Here is a 26056-nt window from a genome sequence, read left to right as displayed (position 1 = left end):
TGCCTCAGTCCACATGCCACCTGCAGTCTAGTGACTGCCTTTTTTCCTTTAGACGAGTCTGTTGGCCACAAGTAGAAGTAAAAGTACAGCAAAACTTAGATTCCGCCGTCTGCTCTGTTAAGGGAGGTCATTAAGGCAAGAGAGCTGTGCTGCAGACATGCTGGCTCTTCATGGGCCCCGCGACGGGGACAGGGCCCTGGGTCAGTGTGCCAGGGTAAAGGAGGCCCTCTCCTTGGTGACCCCTGGTGCCTCGTGGTGACTGCCAACCCCTCTCCCCAGTATTACACCTGCAGCTGCATCCTGGCCTTTGTCGCCTGCTCCGTCTTCCTGCGGATGAGTCTGGAGCTGAAGGTCGTGCTGCTGACAGTGGCCTTGGTGGCCTACCTGGTGCTCTTCAACATCTCCCCGTGCTGGCAGTGGGACTGCTGCGGCAACGGCTGGGCCAACCTCACCAAGACCAACGGCACCCTCAGGTGGGGCCTGCAGCGCTCCCTGCCCCCGCCCGTCCCCACGGTGCTTCCTGGCATCACCTCCTTTTGGTCCCCGTGTCATTTCATCTGCGAGGCAGCTGCATCTGGACCGGATGCCCGGGGGGGGGGGACTGGCGGGTGGCATGGCTCCCGTGTGACAGAGTGGGAGGCGGGAGGCCATGGTCTCCGGTCTGCACGCTCACAGCTGAAGAGCGTGGCTCAATTGCAGCTTCTCTAGGGGATGCCCCTAGTCTCACAGAGGCCCCCTTGGGGGTGGGTGGGTGGTGGCCACAGCTCTAGTCCAGGCCCACTCCTTGAGCTGTGTCCTGGCCGTCCACAGAGTTCTGGAAAGAGCAGTTGTCTGACACCTGCAGCCTGGGAAGGGCTGGTGTGTGGGTGCTTCGTGGGCTCTTGGCCCCGCAGGGGGCAGGGTTGAGGAGAGGGGCCCGGCTGGGATCTGGGGACCCAGAACCAGATCTGCTCCCGGGGGTCTGCTGGCACCTGCACACCCCGTCTGCCAATCTGGAAGCCCCCGACTTACTTGGAGGAGTTTTTGGCCGCCCCCTCCCCTGCCTGGAGTGCTTTTCCCCCAGACTCTGCCGCGGCTGTTCCTGGTGTTCAGGTGTGAGCTGTGACAGCGCCCCGGGGAGCCCCCACACGTCCCAGACCTGCTTTTCTGTACAAGCGGGCATTCTTTGGCGTCTCCGCCATGAGGACATGGGCTCGGGCGGCAGAGGTCTCTGTCCAGTTCACGCCTTCCCGTGGGCTGGCTCCGAGCACTGGGGCCCCCCAGGCCTCCTGCCTCTGAGGGCTGGGGATCACTCCTGCCTCTTCCCTTCGTGCCCAGCAGCTCCCCGTACTGCTTGTGGAAGGACCCGAAGGCGATGATCAACTTCTACCTGGTCTTGTTTTACGTCACCCTCCTCATGCTCTCCAGACAGGTACGGGCCAGGAGAGCGAGCTGGGGTGCGGTGGGAACTGCCGCAGACTTGGGGCAGACAGCCCTGTAGGGAAGCTCTGGGCCCTGGGGGAGGGGTCCCCGCATCCTCACCTCCCATCAGGACATTTGGTCACGTGGGCCACTTGAGAAATGGGTCGTGGCCGACTGGGGTTCTAAGGCCACTGGGAGGTGGCTGTTGAGTTGGGAGACATTTGCCAGGGACGGGGTGGAAGGGCGGACGGCCCCCAGGGTTAGAGCCCCAGGTGCTCCTCTGGCCTGTGTCGTTCACCTCTGCTCACTGTGGCCAGGACACTGATGTCCCCGCCGTCCCCGCTGTCTGCAGATTGACTATTACTGCCGCTTGGACTGCTTGTGGAAGAAAAAGTTCAAGAAGGAACAGGAGGAGTTTGAAACCATGGAGAACGTGAACCGCCTTCTTCTGGAGAACGTCCTGCCGGCCCACGTGGCTGCGCACTTCATCGGTGACAAGTTAAATGAGGTGCGGCGCAAGCGGGGCTGGGTCACTAGGGCAGGGAGTCTGCGGGCCGGGCGGACGTCCAGGCGCCTGCAGTCTGGACGGCCCGGTGACGGGACCGTGCATCTCCCCCACTTCCGGGTAGCAGCTTCACAGCTAAGGTGGCAGGCCAGTGGGTGCAGAAGCCAGGCCTCCGCCCATGACGACCTCCTGCCCCAGGGGCTCTCGGCCTCAGCCTGCAGGCCCAGGGTGCTGAAGAGCCGACGGCAGCCTGGGCCTGCCCTGCCCCTGCACCAACCAGGGGACTCAGTCTTACTTTTTTAACAGCCCCCCAGCAGGCCTCCGTGTGAGCCAGGCCGCGTGGCCCCTGCCCCGCGCCCCCTCCCGAGTTTGGTGGGGCCGGCGAGGAGCCGCATCCGGTGTGCTCCTGGTCCCCTCCCGGGGCTGGGTGGGATAAGGCGGTCTTCTTCCTTCCCCGCCCCCGCCCCAGGACTGGTACCATCAGTCCTATGACTGCGTGTGCGTCATGTTTGCGTCCGTGCCGGACTTCAAAGTCTTCTACACGGAATGCGACGTCAACAAGGAGGGGCTGGAGTGCCTGCGTCTGCTGAACGAAATCATCTCCGACTTCGACGAGGTAGGGAGGGGGGGCCTCGCATCGCGGGAGATGCACCTGTGCCCTTCCTGTCACGTTCTTCAGTAAGTGTTTGGTTCTTGTCTTTGGGAGGAGCAGCCTGCGAAGGTTAGATTTAGGTCCTTGAACTCGGCAGCCCCTTGTCTGCGGTTTCGGTCCCCGGGTCAGCCGTGCTCCCGAAGGAGCCGACCCTCCGCCTGACATACAGTGAGGTCAGCAGTAGCCTGACACCATGTCACAAGGGCCAGGCCTGCACCCCGCATCACGTCCTCCCCAGGAGGATGAATGAATAGAGTTCCTGAGAGACCATTCATGTAACTTCTACCGCAGGACACTGTTCTATTCTGTTGTTAATCTTTCACTGTGCCTGATGCACACGCTAAACCTCGTAGGTATGTGCGGAGAGGCAAGCGCACACCGCAGAGGGTTCAGGGTGCTGCAGTTTCGGGCATCCCGTGGGGGTCCTGGGAGGGGATAAGGAGGGGAGGGGCTCCTGCAGTTTGATTTCCAGCAAGTCTACTCTGTCGTTATAGAGGAAGGCAGTTGGTTTGGACCTAATTCTCAGCTGCAAACAATCGACCTTGCTGGGCAGACGCAGCTCCTTAACCAGGAGCACCCAGGAGCCCAAGGAGGGGCTGAGGGGCAGAGGGACCAACCCCAGGGAAGCCTGACACGACAGGAGCAGTGGGGACACAAGCCCGAGGCCGTGTCCCATGTCCCGTGGGGGGCCGGCTGTCCGCTCACAGGGCAAAGCCGAGCAGAAGAACTGTTAGCAGCAGCGCCAGTGGTGGGAGGGGCCCCACCCCTTATGGAACCCTGTGGTGGGCCCAGGTGGCAGCTGGGCCATGTGGCTGTGTCCCTTCGTCCCACAGCTGCTCCTAAAGCCCAAGTTCAGCAGCGTGGAGAAGATCAAGACCATCGGCAGCACATACATGGCAGCTGTGGGGCTCAGCGTCACTTCAGGGACTGAGAACCAGGTACTGAGCTGAGCTGGTGGCCTCAGGTCCTAGCCCCTCATTAGGGGGATTCAGTAGTCCCCAGACCTGTCACCTGACTTTGAGGGGACACCCCTTCCTGCCTTGTCATATGAGGGAGGGGCAGAAGTCCTCAAAACAGCCTGGGGGGGCGCCCGGTGGGGGGTGTAGGTGGCTACCACACTGTCGAAGTGGGAAGCCAGGGCAGAGGACCCCATGGCCCGCGTGCACACGTCCCGCAGGACCTGGAGCGGCAGCACGCGCACATCGGCATCATGGTGGAGTTCAGCATCGCCCTGACGAGCAAGCTGGACGGCATCAACCGGCACTCCTTCAACTCCTTCCGCCTGCGAGTCGGTGAGGGCCCTGCAGGCAGGACAGAGTGGGCGGCTGCGGGTGGTCCCAGGGCCTGGCAAGCCCGCACTCAGGTCTGATGGTGCACTTGACTGGCCGGTGGGAAGAGTCTGAGAGATCCCTCCTGATCATACTACCCCGGCGCCTGGGTAACTACTCTTCCTGTGCACATTGTTAATACAGTGACCTGGGAAGTGTTAAGTAAATAGGAACGTATCACACAGAAAACGGAGAACCAAAAATCACGGCCTGGAAACCCTAAAATATACAGAGAACAAAGCAGTTACGAACCTGACTACTCAGTGTAAGCTAATGGGGTTGATGCTCAAAGCCTGTTTGTTCTTTGTCGGGAGATGAGCGGACACTGGCAAAGGGCTGCCCGGGAGCGCCTGTCCCACGTCCCGAGAGCTCCTGTCACAGGCTCAGGAAGCCCCTCCCCCCACCTGCATTTCAGGCTGGTCAGCGCTCTCTGTGGCTGCTGCTGGACTGTGGCCTCCCGTAGGGGCAGAGTGACCTGCTAACCGCAAATGTCATCTTCAGGCATAAACCACGGGCCTGTGATTGCTGGAGTGATTGGGGCACGGAAGCCTCAGTATGACATCTGGGGAAACACGGTCAATGTCGCCAGCCGAATGGAGAGCACTGGAGAGCTTGGCAAGATCCAGGTACGACCCAGCTGGGAAAATCGTGAACTGGGGTGGGGGGGGGGGGAAGACTTCCCAGAGTGGGGGCACCGGGTACCCATCAGCTGTGTGATTCCAGCCCGGACACGCTCGAGGGACAGCAGACGGCAGGGGCCGGCTCCTGGCTGTCCCCCCAGCAGCAGGCATTCCTCCTGCTGCCCGAGACACTGTGTTGTCCTGTCCTTTTCAGGTCACCGAGGAGACCAGCACGATCCTGCAGGGACTAGGCTATTCTTGCGAATGCCGGGGACTGATTAACGTCAAAGGCAAAGGCGAGCTGAGGACTTACTTTGTCTGCACAGACACTGCAAAGTTCCAAGGGCTGGGACTAAACTGAGGGCTTCTGCAAGGTGACCGTGCTGGAAGCGGATTTCCCGTTCCTGAAGCAAGCTGCAGGGCGCCCAGCCCTATGCCAGGCTCGGAGGCAGTCCCAGGGTTTGGCCATCGCTGCCCGGACAGACGGCTGTGTGTGGACTTGGACTTGTGCTAGAGGCTCTCTTGGAACGTGCACTAGACCCCAGCCCAAGGCGACCACCGTGCCTCGCCACACACAGGCAGCTGGGACACTCGGCTCCCTGGGTACCATGGGGACCTTGGAGCAGGAGCCGCACAGGCGGGCCTGGTGTTTTCTAGGTACGGGGCCGCGCCGAGTCCCGGGATGGCTGGGCACGCCTTCCTCCTGGCGGAGCCACAGGACTCTCCATCCCTCACACAGGTGCCCCGGAAACAGCTGAGAGGGGGTTTCCCATCTAGGGCTTCACACAGTAGGGAGAGCACGGCACGGCAGACGCTTGGCTTGTCAGCTCTGGCATGTGTTTGATTTAAATGGGTGTATGATTAGTGGAGGTTTTTAAATCCTTTCTAATGGCTTCTTAGACACCAGACAAAACCTCTTCCCTCCAGTGTGTGGTCTTCTTCACCGTGTCCGCGGACAGCCTGGCCGAGCTGGGGCAGTGGGCTGAGGCCCACGGCTGTCACGCGGCAGGAAGGCAAGGAGCAGTGCAGCCCTGAAAGGCACAGCCCTTCGCCCTCCCTGAGGAGCACGCGTCGTGGGAGCACCTCCCGCCGTCCTTAGCTCTGTCCTGCTTCCTGCACTGGAAACGAAGGGGCCTGTGCCTTTAGTGCTCCCTGCCTTTTCTGTAGTCCTCCCGGCTCAACTGTGGGGGTTCAAGACGCAAAGCCATGTCCTCTGCAAAATGTGCAAAGAGGCTCTGGTACCTGGGAAGCCAGCATGCTCGGACGCAGAGATGGACTTGTTCTGATCGGAAGGAATCGAGTCAGGTGCAAAAAGCCAGGTTTGTGAGGTGGGTCTCACGGTGCTGCAATTCTAGAAGAATGAAGTCAGCCTTCGCTGCATTTCAGGGTTGAGAAGGAGCCAAACTGCTTGCTCCTCTTTCTGAATCGGCTTCACTGTCACGTCCCCAGAACACGCCTGGGGTTCACTACAGAGGAGGGGTGCCTGGCTGGGAGTCCTCCAGGAGCCCCTGCAAGTACAGGAGACCTGACGCATGGGAGACTTCTAAAGCCTACACAGGGCTGCAGCCCAGGGCACGGACGGCTGGACCCGAGGCTGCTGGCATGTGTCTGCAGGCTGACGCACCTCAGAAGGGGCTTATCTAATTCGCAGAGGTGCCGGGTGTCCGAGTGCGGCCCCGAGGCCCGCATGCAACTGGAATAGACGTGTACGAATTACGAGAACTTGCTGAATAAAGGACTGTTGTGGTGAAAATGCTATTAAGGGGACTAACCTTACTTAAACTGTTCTATGCACCAACTTTCCCTGCAAAGGGCTGGTTTCAGGGGGCACTACGCTGAAATCTGTACACGCAACTCAGCAGCGACCTCCTGGAAAGTCAGGACGGTCCTGTCACTGATCCCACAGAGACGCACACGGCTGTGCTGCCTCTCTGAGGTGGACCTAGTTCCACTCTTGTACTATTTGAATTATTCTGCTCTTCCAGCAACAGAAATCCCAGTTAGGAGTTTAAGAAGTTACTTACCATAGATTTTTATTTCCAGTTCAAGCACTGTGCTCAGATAAAAGTATTTTGGAAGATTTTAGTTTTTCATGTGCAGACCATAGTGCACAAAAAGCACTCAGTTTTCATCAGCCTGTTTTCCAGTCCCCAGCCCTTTCTCCACAGGCGCCATTTTGTCTTGACAGGAAAGTATCTTTTCTAACACTGACCTTTTCTGTGGGTCAAGGGCTTGCTTAAAGGTGGCCTCCCTGACTCTAGTGACAATCACACCTGACGTTCTCTGGTTTACTCATTAAGAAAATTTCCTAACTGAGAAGATCATTAACCAGTTTCTACCCTGTGTATATAATAGGTCAACGTGCAGAAACAGGTTTTGAGAGGACCAAACAACCAGCAATTACTCTGTATCCTGAATATTTATAGATCTGTGACATTTGTTTCAAAATGTTGTATTTCATTTTTATAAAGTACCAGTGTTTCTACTTTGTTTAGCATTTCATACATTAAATTAGTAATCTGGAAAACATGAATGTCCTAGTGTTTTGAATTTAATATTTTCTTGGTCTCTAAGTAGATCTAAAGTTTAAGAATCAATTACTGCCTGAATTATAACTGAAAGGTTAGAATTAAACTCTAAAAACACGTGATAAAATATACATTTGAACAATTTTAAAGGTCTTCTGGCATATGGAAGAGAGCAAGTGGGGAAGGAGGGGAAGAGGGAGGGAGGGAGAGACAGACAGACAGACAATATCCCAAGTAGGACCTGTGCTGGCAGCACAGAGCGCGATGCGGGGCTTGAGTCCACAAAGCTGTGAGATGGTGACCTGAGCTGACACCAAGTCAGACGTAACTGCCTGAGCCACCAGTGCGCCCCGGTAGTAGGTCATTTTTAACTCTCTTGAGAATCCCTTCTCTTTCGCCCTACTTGTTCTTGCTAAATATTAGTTTTCAAAGTCAGGACAAGAAAAATAAAATGACCTCCAGCCTGGGGTCTTCCAGGAGGGCTCTGCACAGTCTGAGCAGGGTCCTCCGCGTGGCTCGTTCACGGAGCGAGGCTGCAGTGCGGTGCGGGGTGTAAGAGGTCACACGTCTCATGGTCTCCTGCTCAGCAGCTCGGGCAGCTGACCTTTGCATTTCAGATAAAACTATATGACTATTAGTCCAAGGGACATGCTGAGGCATGACCCGGGAGAAACGGTAAACAGAAATGTAAACTTTAAGCTCCGTGATTCCCTTTCTTATTTAGCTTATCCTTTTTTTTTTTTTTAAATGTTTTTGAATGTTTTATTTATTTTTGATACAGAGAGAGAAAGAGCATGAGAGGCAGAGTGGCAGAGAGAGGAGACGACACAGAACCGGAAGCAAGCTCCAGGCTCTGAGCCAGCTATCAGCACAGAACCTGATGCGGGGCTCGAACCCATGAACATGAGATCTGACCTGAGCTAAAGCCGGATGCTTAACCGACTGAGCCACCCAGGCGCCCCTTATTTAGCTTATCCTTTACCACGGTTCTAAGTGACTCTCAAAAATGGAAAATACCACACAGGACTGCCAGTCAAGTCAGTGCTATGAAACTCCTGGGGTGACTCTGTCCTGCAGACAGCCTCAGTCCCCTCAGGTGTGCTGGGGATGTACTAGTAGATTCTCAAACGTGCGTTCAGTGCATTTGTCTCCACAGTGTAACAATAGGACATGGCACTGGACAGGGATTTTAAAGAACCGTCTCTGCTCGGGTCCCGCCTGTGCCCCCCGAGGAAGCCGCGTTATCACTAGCTCACACAGACGTGCCCAGGTCCCCTCCTCTTCTCTGCTCCAGAGGGCGACAGGTCAGTGTCCATGCTAGTCCTTCCTCACAAGGCCATTCTTTAAATAAACCATCCAGATGAGATCTGCTAAGTTAGGAACTAGTTGGTTATAATTTCCTTCACGAGGAATTTGGCAATGTGGAAAAATGAGGGACTTGAGCTATTTGGGGGACTTGCTGCTTTTAACGAGTGGTCCTGAAAAGGCTGTGTTATTCCCTAAGTGCTTCTCTGTCACTTCACCCTCAGCCCCAGCCCCAGGAGAAGGTCAAGGGTGGCTCAGCTGATCACACGACATAGGTCACAGTCCCGGGCTCAGCTTTATTAACCTAATAGAAGTCCAATCTCTGGAACATTAAAATTAATTGTTCCAAAGTTTAATTAAAAACACAATTTACAAATATTTAATATCTTCTGAAAAGCATTTCCAAGTTAAGAATGAAAAAAATATGTACATAATATATAATGAAGTACCAGTTAGCTTCAATTCCCGTCCGGTCCACACTCAGCAACATCGGTCTTTTTAGGTTCTTCAAGATCTGAAAGAAAAAGTTACGGCTTCATTCAGCACTTTTCCCTTTTTAAGTAAAAGGTAAAGGGATCACCCAGAAGACTGAGTGCCGACAGCCCTTCTTCGAAGTTAAAGACTAAGGTACCACTGGGTTATCACTGTAGCTCTTTCAGCAAACGTGTGAACCCTTTCTTTCCTTTCCATCTTATCTAAAGAATAAAATCAGGGGCGCCTGGTGGCTCAGTCAGTTAAGCATCCGGCTTCAGCTCAGGTCATGATCTCAGGGTTGTGGGTTTGAGCCCCGCCTCGGGCTCTGTGCTGACAGCTCGGAGCCTGGAGCCTGCTTCAGACTCTGTGTCTCCCTCTCTCTCTGACCCTCCCCTGTTCAGCACGCTGTCTCTCTCTCTCAAAAATAAAAAAAAATTAAAATAAATAAAAGCAGTTTATACACTATCAACGTGCAGAGACAAAACCTTCCCAGTGCTACTTGAAAGGAGCAGACTGATGTTCCTTTTACCCACAACAGCCTTCCATTTCCCGGGACACAGGGCACGCACCTTCCGTTAAATCTACGAAGCTGTTCTCCACGACCGGGGAGGGGACGGAGATCCCCATCGCTTTCCGAACCCCGTACGTGCTTACAACGTCGCCCGGAGTGACCTGCTGTGTGAGTTCTTTCAGGTTACTGGTCACCTGTTCAGCTAGGAGGGGGGAAAAAACAGTTCTAGGTATTGAAACGTGGTTCCTTTAGATTAAAAAAAGAAAAAAAAAGTCATAGGAAGAATACGAACTTGACCCGGAACAACAGGGTTTGCACTGTGCAGGTCCACTAACACAGATTTTTCTTTCTTTCATTTTTTTGATAACACAGGCCTGTAAGTGTATTTTCTCTTCTGATTTTAATACTCCCCTTTCTCTAGCTTTACTGTATGAATTAGTGTAGAACATACGAGACTGTTCATAGGTAAGGCTTCCAGGCAACAAAAGGCTATCATAGTAGTTAAGTTTGGGGAGAGACAAAAATCACATGTGGATTTTCAACGGTGCAGGGTGGGTGGCTGGGGTCAGCACCCCTAACCCTCACGTTGTCCAAGGGTCAACTGTGTAAATGCAAAAAACAAATCACCCACGGTTCCCTTCAGCACTGCTTGACAGCGGTGTCCCTTCACAGAGGTTCTTCCCTTTAAATATCCCCCAACTCTCCTCTTCCCGGGGGTGCGACCTACCGAGATGCATTTCCCGGTAAGAAGGGCCCAAGAGGCAGATCATGTTGGGAGGGGGTCTGGTGCTCAGACGCTCGTTCTGGGCTTCCTGGAGCTCTCTGAGCAATCTGGTGGTCTCATCGAGTTTCTTCTGGAACATTTCAGCTTCTGTATGGTACAAAGAATAACACGCAAAAGAAAATGTAGACATACTTGTGTTGCCTCTTGTGTGGTAAAGGAGTCCTGGGCTCTGGGGTTTTGCTATTTACTGGCTGTTTGTTTGCTCGCTCTCCTCAAAGGAGAAATCCTCTTCAAAGGAAACCAGCACCACTGACACGCTTCCCGGCCCACTGAGGCACAGCCAGCCAAGACCTCCTGCGGTGAATGGCTGTGTTAACTGTGCAGATGTGACATTAAATCTTGACACTCACCTTCAGAGTCAAAAACTTCAACAGGAGCACCAAAATTTGTCACTGCTTTCAGTGCTGTGAGCCTGTCCTGATTACTGGAGTCTAACGGCCCTGCTGGCTCTATTTCTGTAATCTGCTTTTAAAAAAAAAGAAAAAAAGAAGGAAGAAAGGAATTATTTGGGCTGGTTAAATGCCACAGCGCTAGAATGAGAAACCAGGAAGATGCCCTGTGTGTACAGGCCAAGCTGTCCCACCTTTTCACTCTGTAGTGTTTCACTACCTACAAAAAATGTCTTTCCAGAATACTCCTACAGTGCCATTCCCAAATCCTGGCCAAAAAGTACCCAGTAATGGACGCTCCTCTGTAGTGAAATGACGTGTCATCACACACCGCCTGCTCCCCGCGGCGATGCTCGCGCTTCCGAGGCTCACAGGCAGTGTCGTGGCCCCCAGTCCGCGCACCTGCAAACCCACAGCAGGTGTGCACAGGCACTTCTGGACTCTTTGCTGCCACAGAGCCAGGCTGTCAGTCTTGCATGGAAGAAACAAAATCCTACAAAGGGTGGGGTTTTAGTTTTGGAATTACAAGACTCAGAGTTTCCATAACCTCAATGCTTCTTTTTAGGAAGAGACTGACCTAGATGACAAGTTACCACCAGAAGTGAACAGTTCCATTTAGACCTTGGCACGGCGCTCCAGCTGTTTATCTGGACACCAGGTTTCTCTGCCCGCACCGGCCAGGTGTGTGGAGGAGCACTGGTGTGTACCTGCGGCTCGCCACGGCCCTGACGACCCACCCAGGGGGCCGCTCCCTTGTTGCCCGGCTGCCTTTCCCCTTCTCAGGAGGCCTTGCACTCCTGCCCCTCACTAGGGACACGACCTGGCCTGGCTCCTCATTCCTTGAAAACATGGTTTGGGAGGTACCACATCCACACCTGTCTTTCTTGCCCGCCAGTTACCGGGCTCACGTGTCCGCTCTCATGTCCCAGCTTCCTTCTGCTCCTTTAACCCTCCGGCGTCTACCTCTGTCCCCGCCATTTTACCAGCACTGCTCTGACGAGGGTTACAGACGCCACCTGCCACTCTTACGGGGCTCACAGGCAGCGGCTGGCACCTGACTCCTTCCCGCAGGCCCCTCTTCCAAGGTTTTTCTACCTCAACTACTGGTCTTCTCCAAAGTTCTGTCCTTCGACTTTTTCTTTTTTGTAAAGAATAATGTCTTTAATAAATGAACAGAAACATTTTCTCGACTTTGGCCTGAGTGATGATCTCTTGGATATGAACACAAAAGCACAGCAACAGAAGCGAAAATAAAGTGGGATTGCATGCAACTAAAAATCTTCTGCATGGCAAAGGAAACAATCAACAGAATGGAGAGACAACGTATGTAATAAAAGGAAATATTTACAAACCATGTATCTGATGAGGGGTTAATATGTAAAATATATAAGGAACTCAACACAATACCATAAAAAGACACAAGGATATTTTTAACATGGGGAAGGCACCAGAATAGACATTTCTGAACAGAACATATGCAAATGGCCAATACATGCAATGGTGCCCAACACCACTAACCATCAGGGGAGCAAATGAAAATGATAGTGGGGGATCACCTCCCGTCAGCCAGGATGGCCATCGCTGCTGCCGCCGCCAAAACAGGAGGCAGCAAGTGCTGGCGAGGATGCGGAGAGAACGGCACCCTCACACACCGGGGAGACGCGAGCTGGGCGGCCGTTACTGAAAACGGCATGGAGGTTTCTCAAACCGCCACAAAAGGAACTACCGTATGATCCGGCAACCCCACGTCTAGTGCGTAGATGAAAGCAACACACACGTACGCACACACACAATGGAATACTGTTCAGTCTTGTACAAGTAGGAAACGCGATCACTGTGACAACACGGATGAACCTGGATCTGTCCTTCAACCTACCCAGGGCACGTGTTCTCTTGGGACAACCACGCTCACTTGAATGACTACACTAACACCACTAACACTCTCCCTTTACGCCAACCACTTCCGGATCTACACACCTGCCACCCGATCCGGAATTGTAGGCCTCCCTCCAACAATGTCCCCGAATCACCGCCGCGCAGGGAGCTGAATGCTGTCCCTGCCGGAGGGCAGTGCCTGTCCCTGCCACGGACGGGCGCCCTCAGTGCTAAGAGGTGCCTCATGCATCAGGTCCTGTCGATTTTCGGTCTACTAGGTTTCTCTTTACTGTAGACCTTCATTCCCTTCCATGCTGCCACACCCGTCAGTGCATGGCTCAGTCAAGCCCCACGGCTCTTCGCTGGCCCCCTCCTCCAGCCTTTCTCCCTCCACATTCTCTCTTTAAGGGTGAAATCTCACCTCCTCAGACTGTATATCTGACCCTCTGTCACAAGGCCCTCATCCATGCAGCTTCCCCACCTTCCCTCCTCTGCCCCACATCCCCGGGTCACACGCTTCCTGCGCTCTCTGCACGCATGCAGCTCTGCCCATTTCAGATGCCAGGCGCTGCTTGCTGGGAGGATGCCCGGTCAGCCTTCTGGACCCGGCCTGCTCAGATCCCTCTGTGAGCATCTCCTTGGCTATGCAGAGCGCTGGTTTCTGATCCGTGTTCCTACAACATGTCCATTTATACTGTGTGGTAATTGGCTTGGGCTCCCTGGTTCACATTCTGTGCACTGCACTAGCTCCTACTATGCAAAAAGAGTTCTTTTATGAAGGCTAAAATAAGTGTTATCATTTAGACCTTTTACCTTATCCTCCATTTAAATATTTTTAATGAAGAATATAATCACCTCCATTTCTTTTGCTGTATCAAGGGTCCTAGTCTGGCCGTCGTCTTCAGGCAATGGCTGTAAGGACAAAGAAAACCAATTTTCCCTTGATACAATATCAAGGGAAAGCAAAAAACATTAAGAGTTTCAAAGCAAGGAATAAAAATATGGATTACTGGAATTTATCAAAATAAATTTTTTAATGTTTATTTTTGAGAGAGAAAGAGAGACAGAGTGTGAGTGGGGAGGGGCCAAGAGAGAGAAAGGGACACACAGAATCTGAAGCAGTCCTTAGGCTCTGAGCTGTCAGAACAGAGCCTGGCATGGGGCTCAAACTCATGGACTGTGAGATCATGACCTGAGCCAAAGTCAGACGCTTAACCGACTGGGCCACCCAGGGATCCCAGATTACTGGAATTTAATTATTTATTTAATTTTTAAAAGTTTATTTTGAGAGAGTGCGCACGAGAGACAGCAGGGGAGGGGCAGAGAGAGAGAATCTGAGGCAGGCTCCACGCTCAGTGAGGAGCCTGATGCAGGGCCCTGTCTCATGACTGTGAGATCATGGCCTGAGACGTTATCAAGAGTCAGATGCTTAACCGACTACGTCTCCCTCTCATTGCCCCTCCCCTGCTCGTTCTCTCACGCTCTCAAAAATCAACATAAAAAAATTTTTTTAGAAGTTTTATTGTGATTTTTTAAACCAGTATCCAATTTCTAAGAAGTATGAACAAATGTATCCCTATACAACTTTTTTAAATTTTCTAAGATGTATTCTGAGAAGATGTGCTAGATCAGTGGACAGAGAAAATTTACATTTGAAATCTTTTGCCCTATCAGCCAAATGAGAGATACTCAATTTTAGTTTAACATACTAATTAATTCAGATTAACCGATGGGGGTTAGAGTAGAACTATTTCTGAGTTGCTGTGAAGGTGCAGGTTTCTTGGGGCACGCGAGGAAAGCAGTCCGTGCACCAGGACTGCACAGCTGTTCTCAGTGAGCCAGACGTGCTGACACAGCTGACAGTCACTGAGGGACCAGCTACCACATGGACAGTGAGGGCAGAGGACAAGGCGACAGTAGCCACAGCCATCACGGAGAGCAAGGACCCTGAGAGACACGAGGCTCTTCCAAGTATGGTGACAAGGACAGTGTGGAGCTGGACTCGCCTCTGTACCAGGAGGAACACGTTCTGATTCAAATCTCTGAGCCGAGGATCTGCCAGAGTATCAGCTACGTCCAACTGAACTAGAGGCAGTTTACAAGCGTCAATGACAGCAAAGAGGAAGGTTCTTACTCTGTTCAATGGGGCTCTGCCACTGTGTTCTTACTGCCTAATAAAAAAAAAAAGGACCTTTGCGATCATTATAGTCCACTCAGTTTCAAGCCGGTGAGCGAGACTTCCCCTTTTTGTTAGGGTGCACGGCACAGCTGATCCCGAGCAGTCAGCCCCATTCTGATTCCTCTGTTCCCAAGATCGGGAGATAATGATGGTCTTCTGGCCCTCGCAGACCCTGGGAGCTGGCTTGTTTCCGTCCATTGTCCTCCACCCACGGTCCACACCCAGGCCGGGCTGTCTTTCAGGGGAAGGCCGCCCAGCTGTCACCCTGGTGACTCCCATGGTTTCATAACACCGAGTGACTAACGCTGAGAGCCAATAATAAACCACCCGGCTCTTTGGTAGCCTTCTTACCGTCTCCAGCTCTTGAAGGGTTCTAGAATGGCTTCCTTTTGTTAAAACATCCAGCAAACTATCTGCCATCACATATGGATAATCCTGGCACGTGGCCAAAAACTCGTGGATGCTGAAAGAGAGAGCGTCAGGGAAGTCACCTCCACGAGGCGCCTCTGTCGGCCTCATCTTCCTATCCCAGCCAGCGGTCTCCACCAGACACAACTTACATTTACACACCGCCGTGTAAAAATCTCCGTCTAGGTACAATACTGTATTTACACTTACCGGTGACAACGTTATTGTCATGAGAGAAGCAAGAGCAAGGAAATGCTCCTGGGGAAACCGTCAAAGAAAAATACGCCTTTCTCAACGACAGAGGCTTCAGGGCTCAGCCCTGGACTTGCTCCTGAGGTGACGTTATTCACCTCAGGACACACGCATGGAGCCTCAAAGTTACACCTCCAGTTTGGACCATACCCTTTGTATATACACAGCTCTATCAGGCTTTTAGAAGAACGTGGTACTCAGGAGACGGATGAACTGGTGACTCACCTGAAATCACTCGGAAGATCAGAGTCTTCCCCGTAGGTTGAATAGATTAGATCAGAGTCGTCCTTGCTGATATTTGCAAACGTGGAGTCATAGTGTGGAGCGTAAGAACTGTAGGGTCCGTAATTCAAGTATAACACTGTTGACAGAAATTAAATACTACTACAATACTCTTCTTTAACTTGTGTGTCAAACTGACTTTTGTTTTATTAAAGATCATTCCCTTCTCATTTTACTACTTCAATGACTGGTATAACAAATTGAAGGTCAGTATTTCCCCCTCCCAGATCCTCATGAAGTTGCAACTCAAGTGACTTTTTCCCTGAGGAAAGGAAGAACAAAAGTCATTTTGAATACTAATAGCGGATTCTTCAGTTTCTTCCAAAGTTATTAAAAGAGCTGATTCATGTTGCAAAAAATGCCACCAAAAGAGTTAGGAATAAAGCAATTCTGTGGTACTCATGCTCCCCCCACCGCTGACTGCTTCAGAGAGGAGAAAACCTTACCTGGAGTGACTTTGTTCCTCTTGTCTTCCTTGAAGCCCTGCAAAGTGTTCACTCCAGACTGAAGCCTTCCGGTCGTCATTCCCAGCCTCACAGGGCAGTACCCTGGCTCTGAAACAGAAGACCGGGCTCTGTGTGGGAGACGTGCGTGGTGAGGGGCCGAGTGGGGCTCTGCAGGGTGTCTGCACCTACACTGCTCCATGCCATCCATGGGACTCTGTCCAGGAGGCTTCATTCACAGAAGAAAATCTCAGCTTAGCAAGGTAGGAACGTGGCCAGGCCCCAAACCTGGTCCTGTCATTACCCTCTACTGCTTCCTAGAACTCTTTAAAATCATGTTGCAGTTCACTTAAAAAAAGGAAATTAAGGATTTAAAAGTTGAAACTTGTGATGAAAGTAAGGCAGTAGAAAAGCTTAAGAAAAGACTAAGAGAAATTCCCTGATTAAAGACAAGAATTCATGGCATATTCAGGATAAGAATGAATATCTGTGAGGCATACTTTCGACACAGTGAGGAATGGCCTCTAAGACGTGTTCTGTAAGCCAGGAACAAACCTCTGCAGCTGGAAGGAATCGGAAATGAGCAGAACTGTGAAGTGTGGCTGAAAACGCAAGGAGAAAACAGAGTCTCTGGCGAAGAGTTCTGGTCTCTGCACCAGGACCGCCCGGAAGAGAGGCTACGACCAGTGTGACAAAGTGAGGGCAGCTGGGAGAAACGCTGCCCCTACACCGGATCCCCTCTTCCTCTCAGCGAGCAGCGTGGAATCTGGAGGACGAACCTGGAAGCGAACATGGGCAAAGCCCCCCGCTCCTCGGACCAGCACTGGGCCTCTCAGGGAGCTGCTGAAACGTGAGGGCCAGGCCAGCCCGCGCCTGGGCCTCCAGGAGCTGGCAACGCAAGAAAGCAGAGCGAGGGCAGAGGCAGACCCCTGCACATGGAGAACAGGGCAGACCTTAGGTGTCACCTAAGTCACTAACTGCATGCTTTTCTTCTTAATCACCAACTTTTCACCATAGCTATACTAGGAAGAACATGTTCCCGATCGTGTGGCATTGTCTTTGACTTGATACCACATAAAGTTCTACTATGAAAAGTTCACATGAAGGCAAAAGTGAGTTTTGTTTTGCAGACAGCACTTTCCTTCTAAGTGAAGGAACTAAGTCAGCACTTCCGGAGTGGAGGGAGATGCTAGGAGAAGCAGGCTCCCCTCAAATGCATCAGGCTCTTCCCACTGCCTCAGTCTCCTACCTCCTATCCCCTCACTCCGTACACACTTTTTTGGGACCAACGTAAATGCCACCTTCCTGAGGACCAAGGAAACCTTCCCTGACCCCCACTTGTGTCCCATCACGCCTGCATCTCTTCACACGGTTATTCTCCTTGGCTCCCCCATCCCCTACCCCACAGACCAGCTTCGAGAGAGGACTCCTCTCTCCTGCTCTGCTCCCTCCTGTGCACCCAGCTCCGCCTCCAGCACCTAGGGCAGGCCTTGCCTGAAGCAAGTGAGAAATACTGCAGACTGTTAGCTGAAGTGTCATTCGTTTCTGTATCCACAATTATTTCCCTCATAATGGTGGTGGGGAAATGGGTATTTATAAAGTATCATTCTCACATTTGCTTATCACAATATATAATTTTTCCCCTCAGGTGAATGATGAAAAATTCTTACTCTTATTTCAAATTTCAAAATTATTCCCTATACTACCACCATTAAAACACCTGAGAAAACAGAACAGGACTGAGGTTCTAAAGCAGTGCTTCCTAACCTTTACAAACTTTCTACCGACTGCGGTGACAGACACCACGTCAGCGGGTTTTCATGATTCCATTACTATAAAGGTGCTCCACGCCACACATGTTCGTTCTATTCACTGAAGTTTTAAAAGGTCCAATGTATAATCAGACGGCTTTGAGCTACCTCAAGAAATGACTGAGCATATATACCATAATCTCTTTGGGCCAGAGCTAGAAACTGTAAGATTCTGGCTTTAATTGTGGGTCTGATATTTCAGGGACTTCAAAAAAACATTAAAAAAAAATGTTTTACCTTCCCTCCACCCCTGAGCTGTCAGCACAGAGCCCGACGTGGGGCTCGAACTCATGAACCACGAGATCATGTCCTGTGCTGAAGTGGGACGTTTAACTGACTGAGCCACCCAGGCGCCCTGGGACATTGTATTTTAAAGAAAACTTGATCTACCTGGCATTTACCTAAAGATGCAGTACAGCTGGGCTAGCCATCAGCATGAAATACACGAAGGCTGGCCGAGCTCTTTGTGGATGACAAGAGAGGGGGATTTCTCAGGATTAGGCTTGCAGGTTTAAAACGTCACCCAGGTCACTGCCCTTTGCCAAACCGCAAGCCCACGGACAGTCTGATCTGTGAACTCACCTCCTACAATGGGATCCACAGGATGGAGAAGCCCCAGCGTTGTTGTCCCGTCTGGTTTTCTCCTTTCAAATTCACACTGCAATGACCCAAAGTATCCAAATGTCCTACACAGTTTCACAGGTACTGACTCATATGCATGTATACATACACATATGTATGCACACGTATCACACTAGAATGCCTTCGGTTTAGTCAAACCAATTTCGTAAGTTGCTGCCATTACACTCAGAGATCAACCTTCCCACCTGGCTCCATACACAGGTGCTAATGGGTCGCAGAAGTGGAGGTTAGAGAAACCTCGGAATTTTAAAGAGCTAGGTGCGGCCTTCAGGCCACTGTTTTGCCCACTCTGTTACAAGAGGATACTGGAGACCAGGGAAGGGGTGTGACCTGCTGAAAGTTATGCATTAATCCACTTGGTTTTAAAACCAATGTACTAAACAGTGAAGAGACCAGGGTATAAATGTTCATTTTCCAAGTTTAGAACACAGTAACTCCACTAAAATCCAGTAATAGAGAAAAAGGTTAATCATGTACTCTACAAATACATGATGAAGTCTGCCTTCTGCGACTGTGGACTGAAGAACTCTGTGGCAGACCTGGGCTACAAGTGCACAAACAGTGTGAAAATGGCAAGTCTCAGACGGCCAGTCAGAAGGTAGTGAAAAGAAAGGAGAAGTTCAATCACCTGACTGTTAACAAGCCGCCTGGTTAGCTTTCCTCCGGATTCCTTAACAACGCGGTCAATCTGCTCCTGCTCTCTCTCTGAGTTACTGCTCTTAGATTTATCTTCAAGCATATCTTTGTCTTTCCTGAAAACACACATTAATACTAAGTAAAAAAAAAAAAATAAGGTGAAAACATTAAAATGAGTTCCAAACAGAGGCACAACTCAAAGGGGGCAATGGCACTATGATCAGCGACTACAGCTTTGCTGCTCAGGGGCCTGCCGCGGCCCAGGCCACACTCCAAGCAGGGCGAACTCGACACCCTGGCTACTTCCCTCCTGCATGTGTCTGGTGCTGTTGGTCTTAAACATTTTTTCTGAATACAGTCATCACACAAATGGATTCTACCTCAAACATATTTTGAAGGTGGAGGGACACATAGTTTTCTTTTTAAAGTCTGATTTTTAAAATATAAAATGAAATACATTTCAATTGTACAAATCTTAGAAACAGAATAAAAACATGTCACAAGTTTGCTTTCTCTGCACTGCAACAGCAGAAATCCCAAACGGCTCACGAGAACCCTCTTCCAGAGAGGATGGGGAGGGGAGGGGCATGAGGGCGCTGGTGGAGGTGTGAGCTGCGCACACGGGCCTGGGAGGTGCTGGTCCCACCAGGCGACGTCCGGGGGACAGCGTGCCCGCACCTCAGCAACAGCCCGCCTGCTCAGGAAGTGGCCTGCACTCCAGGGGAGCTGAATTACCATCTATGGAATGAGGTTATGAATACACAATTTTTCTTAGAGTTCTATTTAAATAAATTCACTGACAATATGAGTCCCTAAAGATAATTCCTTGATTTTAAAACAACTTCCGTAATATACATTCAGAAGCATTTTTCTGAACTGTGTTTAGACAATTCCACATAGTGCTTTTTATGAGAAGAGGGTATCACGTCACCAAAATGGACTTTCATGCCAAAAACAAACCAACCATGGGTGGACCAGGACTTGGTCTTCCCAAGGTAGGCACCGAATCGGAATTTTTCCCCCTTCCTAGGCTGAAAAAGATAGCTTAGCTTCAAAATCCCAGAGATTCTTTACTTTCTGTTTTCTTTACTGGGACTCCTGAAGGCGTGGGCTTCAGCATCTCCGGAGTCCTCCTGGTCTCGCGGCCAGCAGCCGCTGTCCTCCCCGCTCTGCGACGTGTCGCCTCTATCCTTTTGCTTCCGACTTTTCTGCAAGTCTGCCATGAATTCTATGCTCTGTTTCAGGCTCTGAATCCTCTCCTAAAAATATTCAAGAACACTTTCATTGTATGTTTGTCATTAATTTTTAAAGTAATGCATTTCTTTCTCACAACGTGAGTTTGCACTTTTAAGGGGAAGAAAAAGCAATTAAATGTAATTATAACGAGAATCTGTTTGGGGACCAGGACAATACAGTCTATTCCTTCAATTCAGATCATTTCATTTCCGACATAAGAGAGTGCTCCGCACCCTGACTACATCATCAAAAAGTTCAGAGAAAGTATGAATAAATACTAGTAAGTATTCTTTGCAGAACTCAATTTAAAAAGTAGAATTTAGTTTACTACATGTTAAAATTTTAAATTTAACAGAATGACTTATCCTGTGACACTTCAGAATTATCAGGTATTTAAAAAGCTAGATGATGTGAACATGTGAAGTACCTTTATAGTCCGGTATCCTAGGATAATCACTGATGACTCTGGCATTTTTTTCCGTGTGAAAACAACATGCTTCAAGGAGAATAAAACGTTGCTAGCATAGTTTCTTTCCCAGAAAGCATTAACGTTCTTCTAACCAAAGAAGCTTTGTTTCTATTTTGTGAGACGTGTACTTAATTTTCCACTGTATTGATGTGCTGTGAAATTTTCTTTGTGGTTAAGGGCTTGAGGTTTCTGGAGGCACATTTGTTTCTAACCACTACCCTGCCTTTTAACACTGAGCACTGTCACTGGATAAAATATGGAGTGCAGTCTCCTTAGGGCTGCATGGCAACAGCAGGGAAGATCTTTGGAGAATAATAGAAACTAAGAACTGGAGAGGACCGGAGGTCATTTGAGTAAGAACAATGTAGCCCAGAAATGCTACATGACTCACCTAGGTCAAGACCAGTGAGGAAGTCCAGGCCTCTGGTGTCTCCCAAGGGGCCTTGGCTCATCACTGTCTGCTATATTAGCAGTGCAGACTATGAGAGCCTCAAGAACATGGACTTGCTATTTTCTTTCAAAGTTTTTAAAAAATGTTTATTTCTGAGAGACAGAAAGACACACACACAGTGAGAGCGGGGGAGAGGCTGAGAGAGAGGGAGACACAGAATCGGAAGCAGGATCCAGGCTCTGAGCCGTCAGCACGGAGCCCAACATGGAGCTCAAACTCATGAACCGTGAGATCGTGACCTAAGGCAAAGTCAGACGCGTAACCAACTGAGCAACCCTGAGCCACCCAGGCGTCCTTGGACTAGTTATCTTTACTGAACTTTTAAAATAATCTTATAACTGTTTAAGTACTATATTTTAGTGTAGACAAAGATTTAGGTAAAGGAGAAACTAAAAACCGTGATATCATTATTCCAGTATTTCTCTAAGCATTACACATACCAGCAAATTGGAATTATACTGAGTATTTGGTAACATGCATTTTCTTCATTAAAAAATTATAAGCAGGGCGCCTGCGTGGCTCAGTCGGTTAAGCGTCCAGCTTTAGCTCAGGTCATAATCTCACAGTTCGTGGGTTCGAGCCCCGCGTCGGGCTCTGCGCTGACAGCTGGCTCAGAGCCCAGAGCCTGCTTCCAGTTCTGTGTCTCCCTCTCTCTCTGACTCTCCCCTGCTCACACTCTCTCTGTCTCTCAAAAATAAATAAATAAATAAATAAATAAATAAATAAATAAATAAAAGAAATTATAAGCATTTCCCCTCCATTTCAATAGTTGTATATATAGTACTTCATCTTATGGACCATGGTTTTACTAATATCCCACTATCAGACATTTAGATTATTTCCAAGTTTCCACTATTACAAATAAAAGTCTCATGAACATCACTGTAAATGAATCTAAGAATAAATGCCTAGATGTGGTATTGTATATTAACTATACTTAAAAAAATTCCTAGAAGTGAAAACACTAGGTCAACAAGAATGAATATTTTAAGGCTATTTGATATTTACTGCCAAACTGCTTTCCAGAACAGTTTTATTAATACACTTTATACTACATGTTAGTGTATACATTATGTGTATATTTATCAGTGTTTGACAGTTTCTCTGAATCCTTACCAAATTTAACAGTATTTAATCAAATTTGCCAATCTGATTTTTAAGACTGTCTTACTTTATTTAATACATAAAATTAGTCAGTATGATGGTCTCTGTAACTTTTTATTGGCCGTTTGTGTTTTCCCCTGTCTATGTATGTCACTTGGGTAATTTCTCACCCATCTCTCTCTAGTACCTAAATCAGAGTCTGGTGCACTGTTAAGTGCTCAGATCATGAAGTTCTCATTTTTTAATTTCCACTCTCAAACTTATTATAAAGAGGAGAACCTATATCAAAAACATTTTGGGATTTTAAAACATATAACATGCACAGAATTAAAAGAATTAGAGAAATCTTCTAAATTTTGATACAAATCATTGGAAGAAGTTGAGTTTAATTTGACTTTGAAAGTAGTCTTTGTTTTTTTTATAATTAAGATGCCTCCTAGTCAGCATACTACTTGTCACTCTAACAATATAAAATGACTAAAAGGGGTTGATTCTTTGCCATTAATGACAGCTAACACTTGGGTGCTTTTGCAGGAATCAGGCCCGATTCTAGGTGCGAAGTAGTTCTGAGGCTGAGGAAGGTTACAGCGCCTCCTGAGGCCGCTCTGCACCTCGATGGCACAGCCAGGCCCTGGCCCTGGATGCTGCGATTTTGTTTGAACTAGAATGTGGCAAGCTAGTATTTATCAAGGAGATCAAAGAAACTATCCTATATGTGTCCATCCTTTATAAAAACGTCTACTACTAAAAAATAAATAAAAATGTCTACTAATAGCCACTATTTGTGTGTAAATGACTGCACAATCTTTACACTGAACATTCAAAACCAATGATCTTTTAAAAGACACCAATCATGGAAGGGTGTGCTGGGCTCTCTTGGGAGCACTGCTATTAGAAGAGTTAATTCAGGTCTAAATTTAAACATCTAAAAGTCACTGTTGTAAGGATCCCTCCCATTTAGGGTGGAGGGAACAGTCAACAGGAAGCTATAACACAGGATGGGTAGGGCTCCTCAACAGGAAGAGATCTGAAAAAAAGGAAGACAACAGAGAGAGAAAAGGGAAAGTGGAGAAGAAAGTTTATTTTCTTTGACTCCAGCCCTTCCATCCTCAGGAAAATTCAAGAGACACTGGAACCTTTTGCATGTTATATTAACTACATTATCTGAAGAAAAGAAAATAATGGGAAATCAAAGTTGATACATTTACCTGGGATCCTGCAAATTCAACTTTCTCCTAAAAATTCAATATCCGGTTTTGGAGTGACTAATGACTGCGCCTGCGGGACGCACTTTTACTTCAAATGTAATAACAAACATTTGCAGGTTCTTAAACCTGGAATATGGCTTCCTTCTGGGTTCCGAGTCTTCCTTCAAAGCAGGGGACAAACAGATTTGCCAAACATGTGTAACTGGCTTACGTTACAGTTTCTCAAGTCTTTAGGAAAGGGTAGGAACTGATGCTATCCGTGCAAGAATAATCTCAATCCAAATGTTTTTCTTTCCCCAGTTAGATGGCTCCAAGAAGTCTTTCAGAGCCAAGCACACACTCCCCATCTGCACACCAAGACTATTCGTCCGGATGATCACCACAACTGGGAGGCCATGTGCAGCTCCACAGGACCCACTCCTACTCTCCTAGAGCTCTCCTGAGTCTGGGCCCAAGCTCGTAATTCTGATTTCTCATTCTTCCTGTCCTATACTCACTTGTTTCCTTCTTCGCAAAATCCCTCTCTGTCTTACTCCTTTTGTAGTCTCTTCCCAATTATGGAGTCGGCACCCTAATGCTAGGAATCATCTTGGGAGATCACACTTTAAACCTTTTTCTCCACACACGAGAACACTGGAGGCCCAGCGTGGTTAATGTCTTGCCCGAGGTCCCCAAGTTGAAGAGCTAAAACCAGAACTCCAACCTCCTGCCAGGGGGAGGTGCCCGGGTCATCTCGGTCAGTCTCCCACCCTACTCAGAGCAGAGTAAAACCTCAAAGAACACGACTTGTCTTGTGAGCGCTCCTTTTCTCCCAACAGGTGCACAGCAATCACTTCAATTTACCCCAAGGCCTTTCCTCAACCATCGCTCTGAAGACAGCGCGTGTCATTTCTGCCTCTAACCTGGTTTGAATACACGGTCATGTTCATGTGCTCTCGTGAAGCTCGATGATGAAGTGCTTGTGCGTCTGCACGTGCTCCTCCCACCGCGACCCCCTTATTAGGTACCAGCTGTGGTCCTTCAAGGGCGAGCCCTCCCGTGGGGAGGTGGCAACCAGGAAGTTACTGCTCCTTGACATGTTGTTTCTTTCTCCTGGAAGGAGTCCCCGAGCCTCACCAGGGCATCAGATTCCATCAGTACAAAGGGAAGTTCAGAGCTTCTCTCCTAAAAGCTCTCATAATTCATCTAATCGATCTTGTCCTGGAATTCAGGCTGATGTTTCTTTCACGGCAAATATAAATTATCTGGTGACTACCAATTCAACAGCCTCTAAATAAATAATTAGTAGTGAATGCCAATATTTATTTGTATCAATTCCAAATGAGAACTATCCTGCTTTACTTTTCTTCTTTATGTGAAAACTTTTTCCTGTAGTATTTCCTACTTTAATATACTAATCTGCCTGTAAAACTAGGACTGTACTGGACTGGATCTCTATCACTCTAACTAAAAAACAAAGGTATATAGATTTTATGACAATTATTATTTATGACAAAGAATTTCCTTTACCTGGCTAAGAATTTTCATCCCTGAGTGTAATAGCTTCTTTGCAGCTTTATAATAAATGGTCTCGGGTTTGTTGTAAATCATGGCATTAGTACACATCAGTTTGAAGTTATCCTGCAGAGAGAATATTAAGAAGAAAAATGCATTTAAAACAAAACAAAGCACCCTCTGGTCTCTGTCTGAAATCATATTAGGTCCTTGAAAAATTAAAAAAGATAAAACCAACAAAAAACCCTATCCCTTTCTTTCACTGTTTATATTAATAACAACTTATTAAGTTTTAAGATTCACTAACAAAATAATTACTGTTATTAATAACAATTTATTAAGTTTAAGATTCACTAACAAAATAATCACTGTTTATATTAATAACAATTTATTAAGTTTTAAGATTCACTAACAAAATAATTAAATAATTAATTTAATATTATACTATACTCCTGTATAAATTCTTAGACATTTTATAATTAATTACATAAACTTTTAGATCCCAAGATGAAATTTTAAATATTTATTTATTTTAGAAAATGGGAGTGAGTGAGGGAGCAAGTGAGCCAAGGAGTGGGGAAGAAAGAGTCGTAAGCAGGCTTCACGCTCAGTGCAGAGCCTGCTGAGGGCCTCAATTCCACAACGCTGGATCATGACCTGAGCCCCAGTCAGGAGTTGGATGCTCAACTGACTGAGCCACCCAGGTGCCCCCTAAGATGAAGTTTTTAAATGGATTTCTTCATGATAATCTAACTGCACAGAAAAAGAAGTTTGAAGAAAATATTTCTAATTAATAGAATAATCTTAATCGAGTTCATATAATTAAAAAATACTACTCTTAGTTTTAAAACCAACATCTTAAGTTTCTATTTATGAATTAAATAATTTCAAATCTTGATGAAAACTGGGACAGGGCTAAATTATCACAATATTTCTTAGAAAATTCAAATTAACTGATCAAAAACATTAACACATTTACACTAATGTTGCTGTTTGGGTACTATCAGAAGCTAAACCTAACTCGCAGAATGCTGCAAGACCATGCCAATGTGCCATAAACCATATAACC

At 48.5% G+C, this 26056-nt stretch overlaps 2 protein-coding genes across 11 annotated transcripts in view; one reads left to right on the top strand and one right to left on the bottom strand.

Moving 5' to 3' along the window:
- ADCY7 (adenylate cyclase 7) overlaps positions 1–7039 on the top strand; it is a 56398-nt gene extending 49359 nt beyond the window's left edge. For 7 of the 10 annotated variants that reach the window (XM_029926681.1, XM_029926677.1, XM_029926679.1 and 4 more), the window contains 8 exons: positions 280–473; positions 1321–1411; positions 1754–1909; positions 2376–2522; positions 3392–3496; positions 3736–3850; positions 4388–4512; positions 4721–7039. In XM_029926681.1, the coding sequence (XP_029782541.1) occupies positions 280–473; positions 1321–1411; positions 1754–1909; positions 2376–2522; positions 3392–3496; positions 3736–3850; positions 4388–4512; positions 4721–4867 (1080 nt within the window). In that variant the 3' untranslated portion in view covers positions 4868–7039. The other 3 variants (XR_003904212.1, XR_003904213.1, XR_003904214.1) reach the window with 3 other exon arrangements.
- Positions 7040–8615: 1576 nt separating this feature from the next.
- Positions 8616–26056, bottom strand: part of BRD7 (bromodomain containing 7) — a 41887-nt gene continuing 24446 nt past the window's right edge. Inside the window, exons 6-17 of the mRNA XM_029924245.1 lie at positions 25003–25113; positions 20100–20284; positions 19018–19141; positions 18330–18405; positions 15940–16047; positions 15437–15572; positions 14903–15014; positions 13228–13284; positions 10459–10570; positions 10052–10195; positions 9383–9526; positions 8616–8853 (exon numbers count right to left, since the gene is read on the bottom strand). Of these exons, the coding sequence (XP_029780105.1) occupies positions 8798–8853; positions 9383–9526; positions 10052–10195; positions 10459–10570; positions 13228–13284; positions 14903–15014; positions 15437–15572; positions 15940–16047; positions 18330–18405; positions 19018–19141; positions 20100–20284; positions 25003–25113 (1365 nt within the window). The 3' untranslated portion in view covers positions 8616–8797. The remainder of the gene's footprint in view (positions 8854–9382; positions 9527–10051; positions 10196–10458; positions 10571–13227; positions 13285–14902; positions 15015–15436; positions 15573–15939; positions 16048–18329; positions 18406–19017; positions 19142–20099; positions 20285–25002; positions 25114–26056) is intronic.

This window comes from Suricata suricatta, chromosome 16 (assembly GCF_006229205.1).
Source record: "Suricata suricatta isolate VVHF042 chromosome 16, meerkat_22Aug2017_6uvM2_HiC, whole genome shotgun sequence".
NCBI lineage: Eukaryota > Metazoa > Chordata > Mammalia > Carnivora > Herpestidae > Suricata > Suricata suricatta.
The sequence above is the reverse complement of the archived record's forward strand: the minus strand, read 5'-3'. Positions and strand labels throughout refer to the sequence as shown.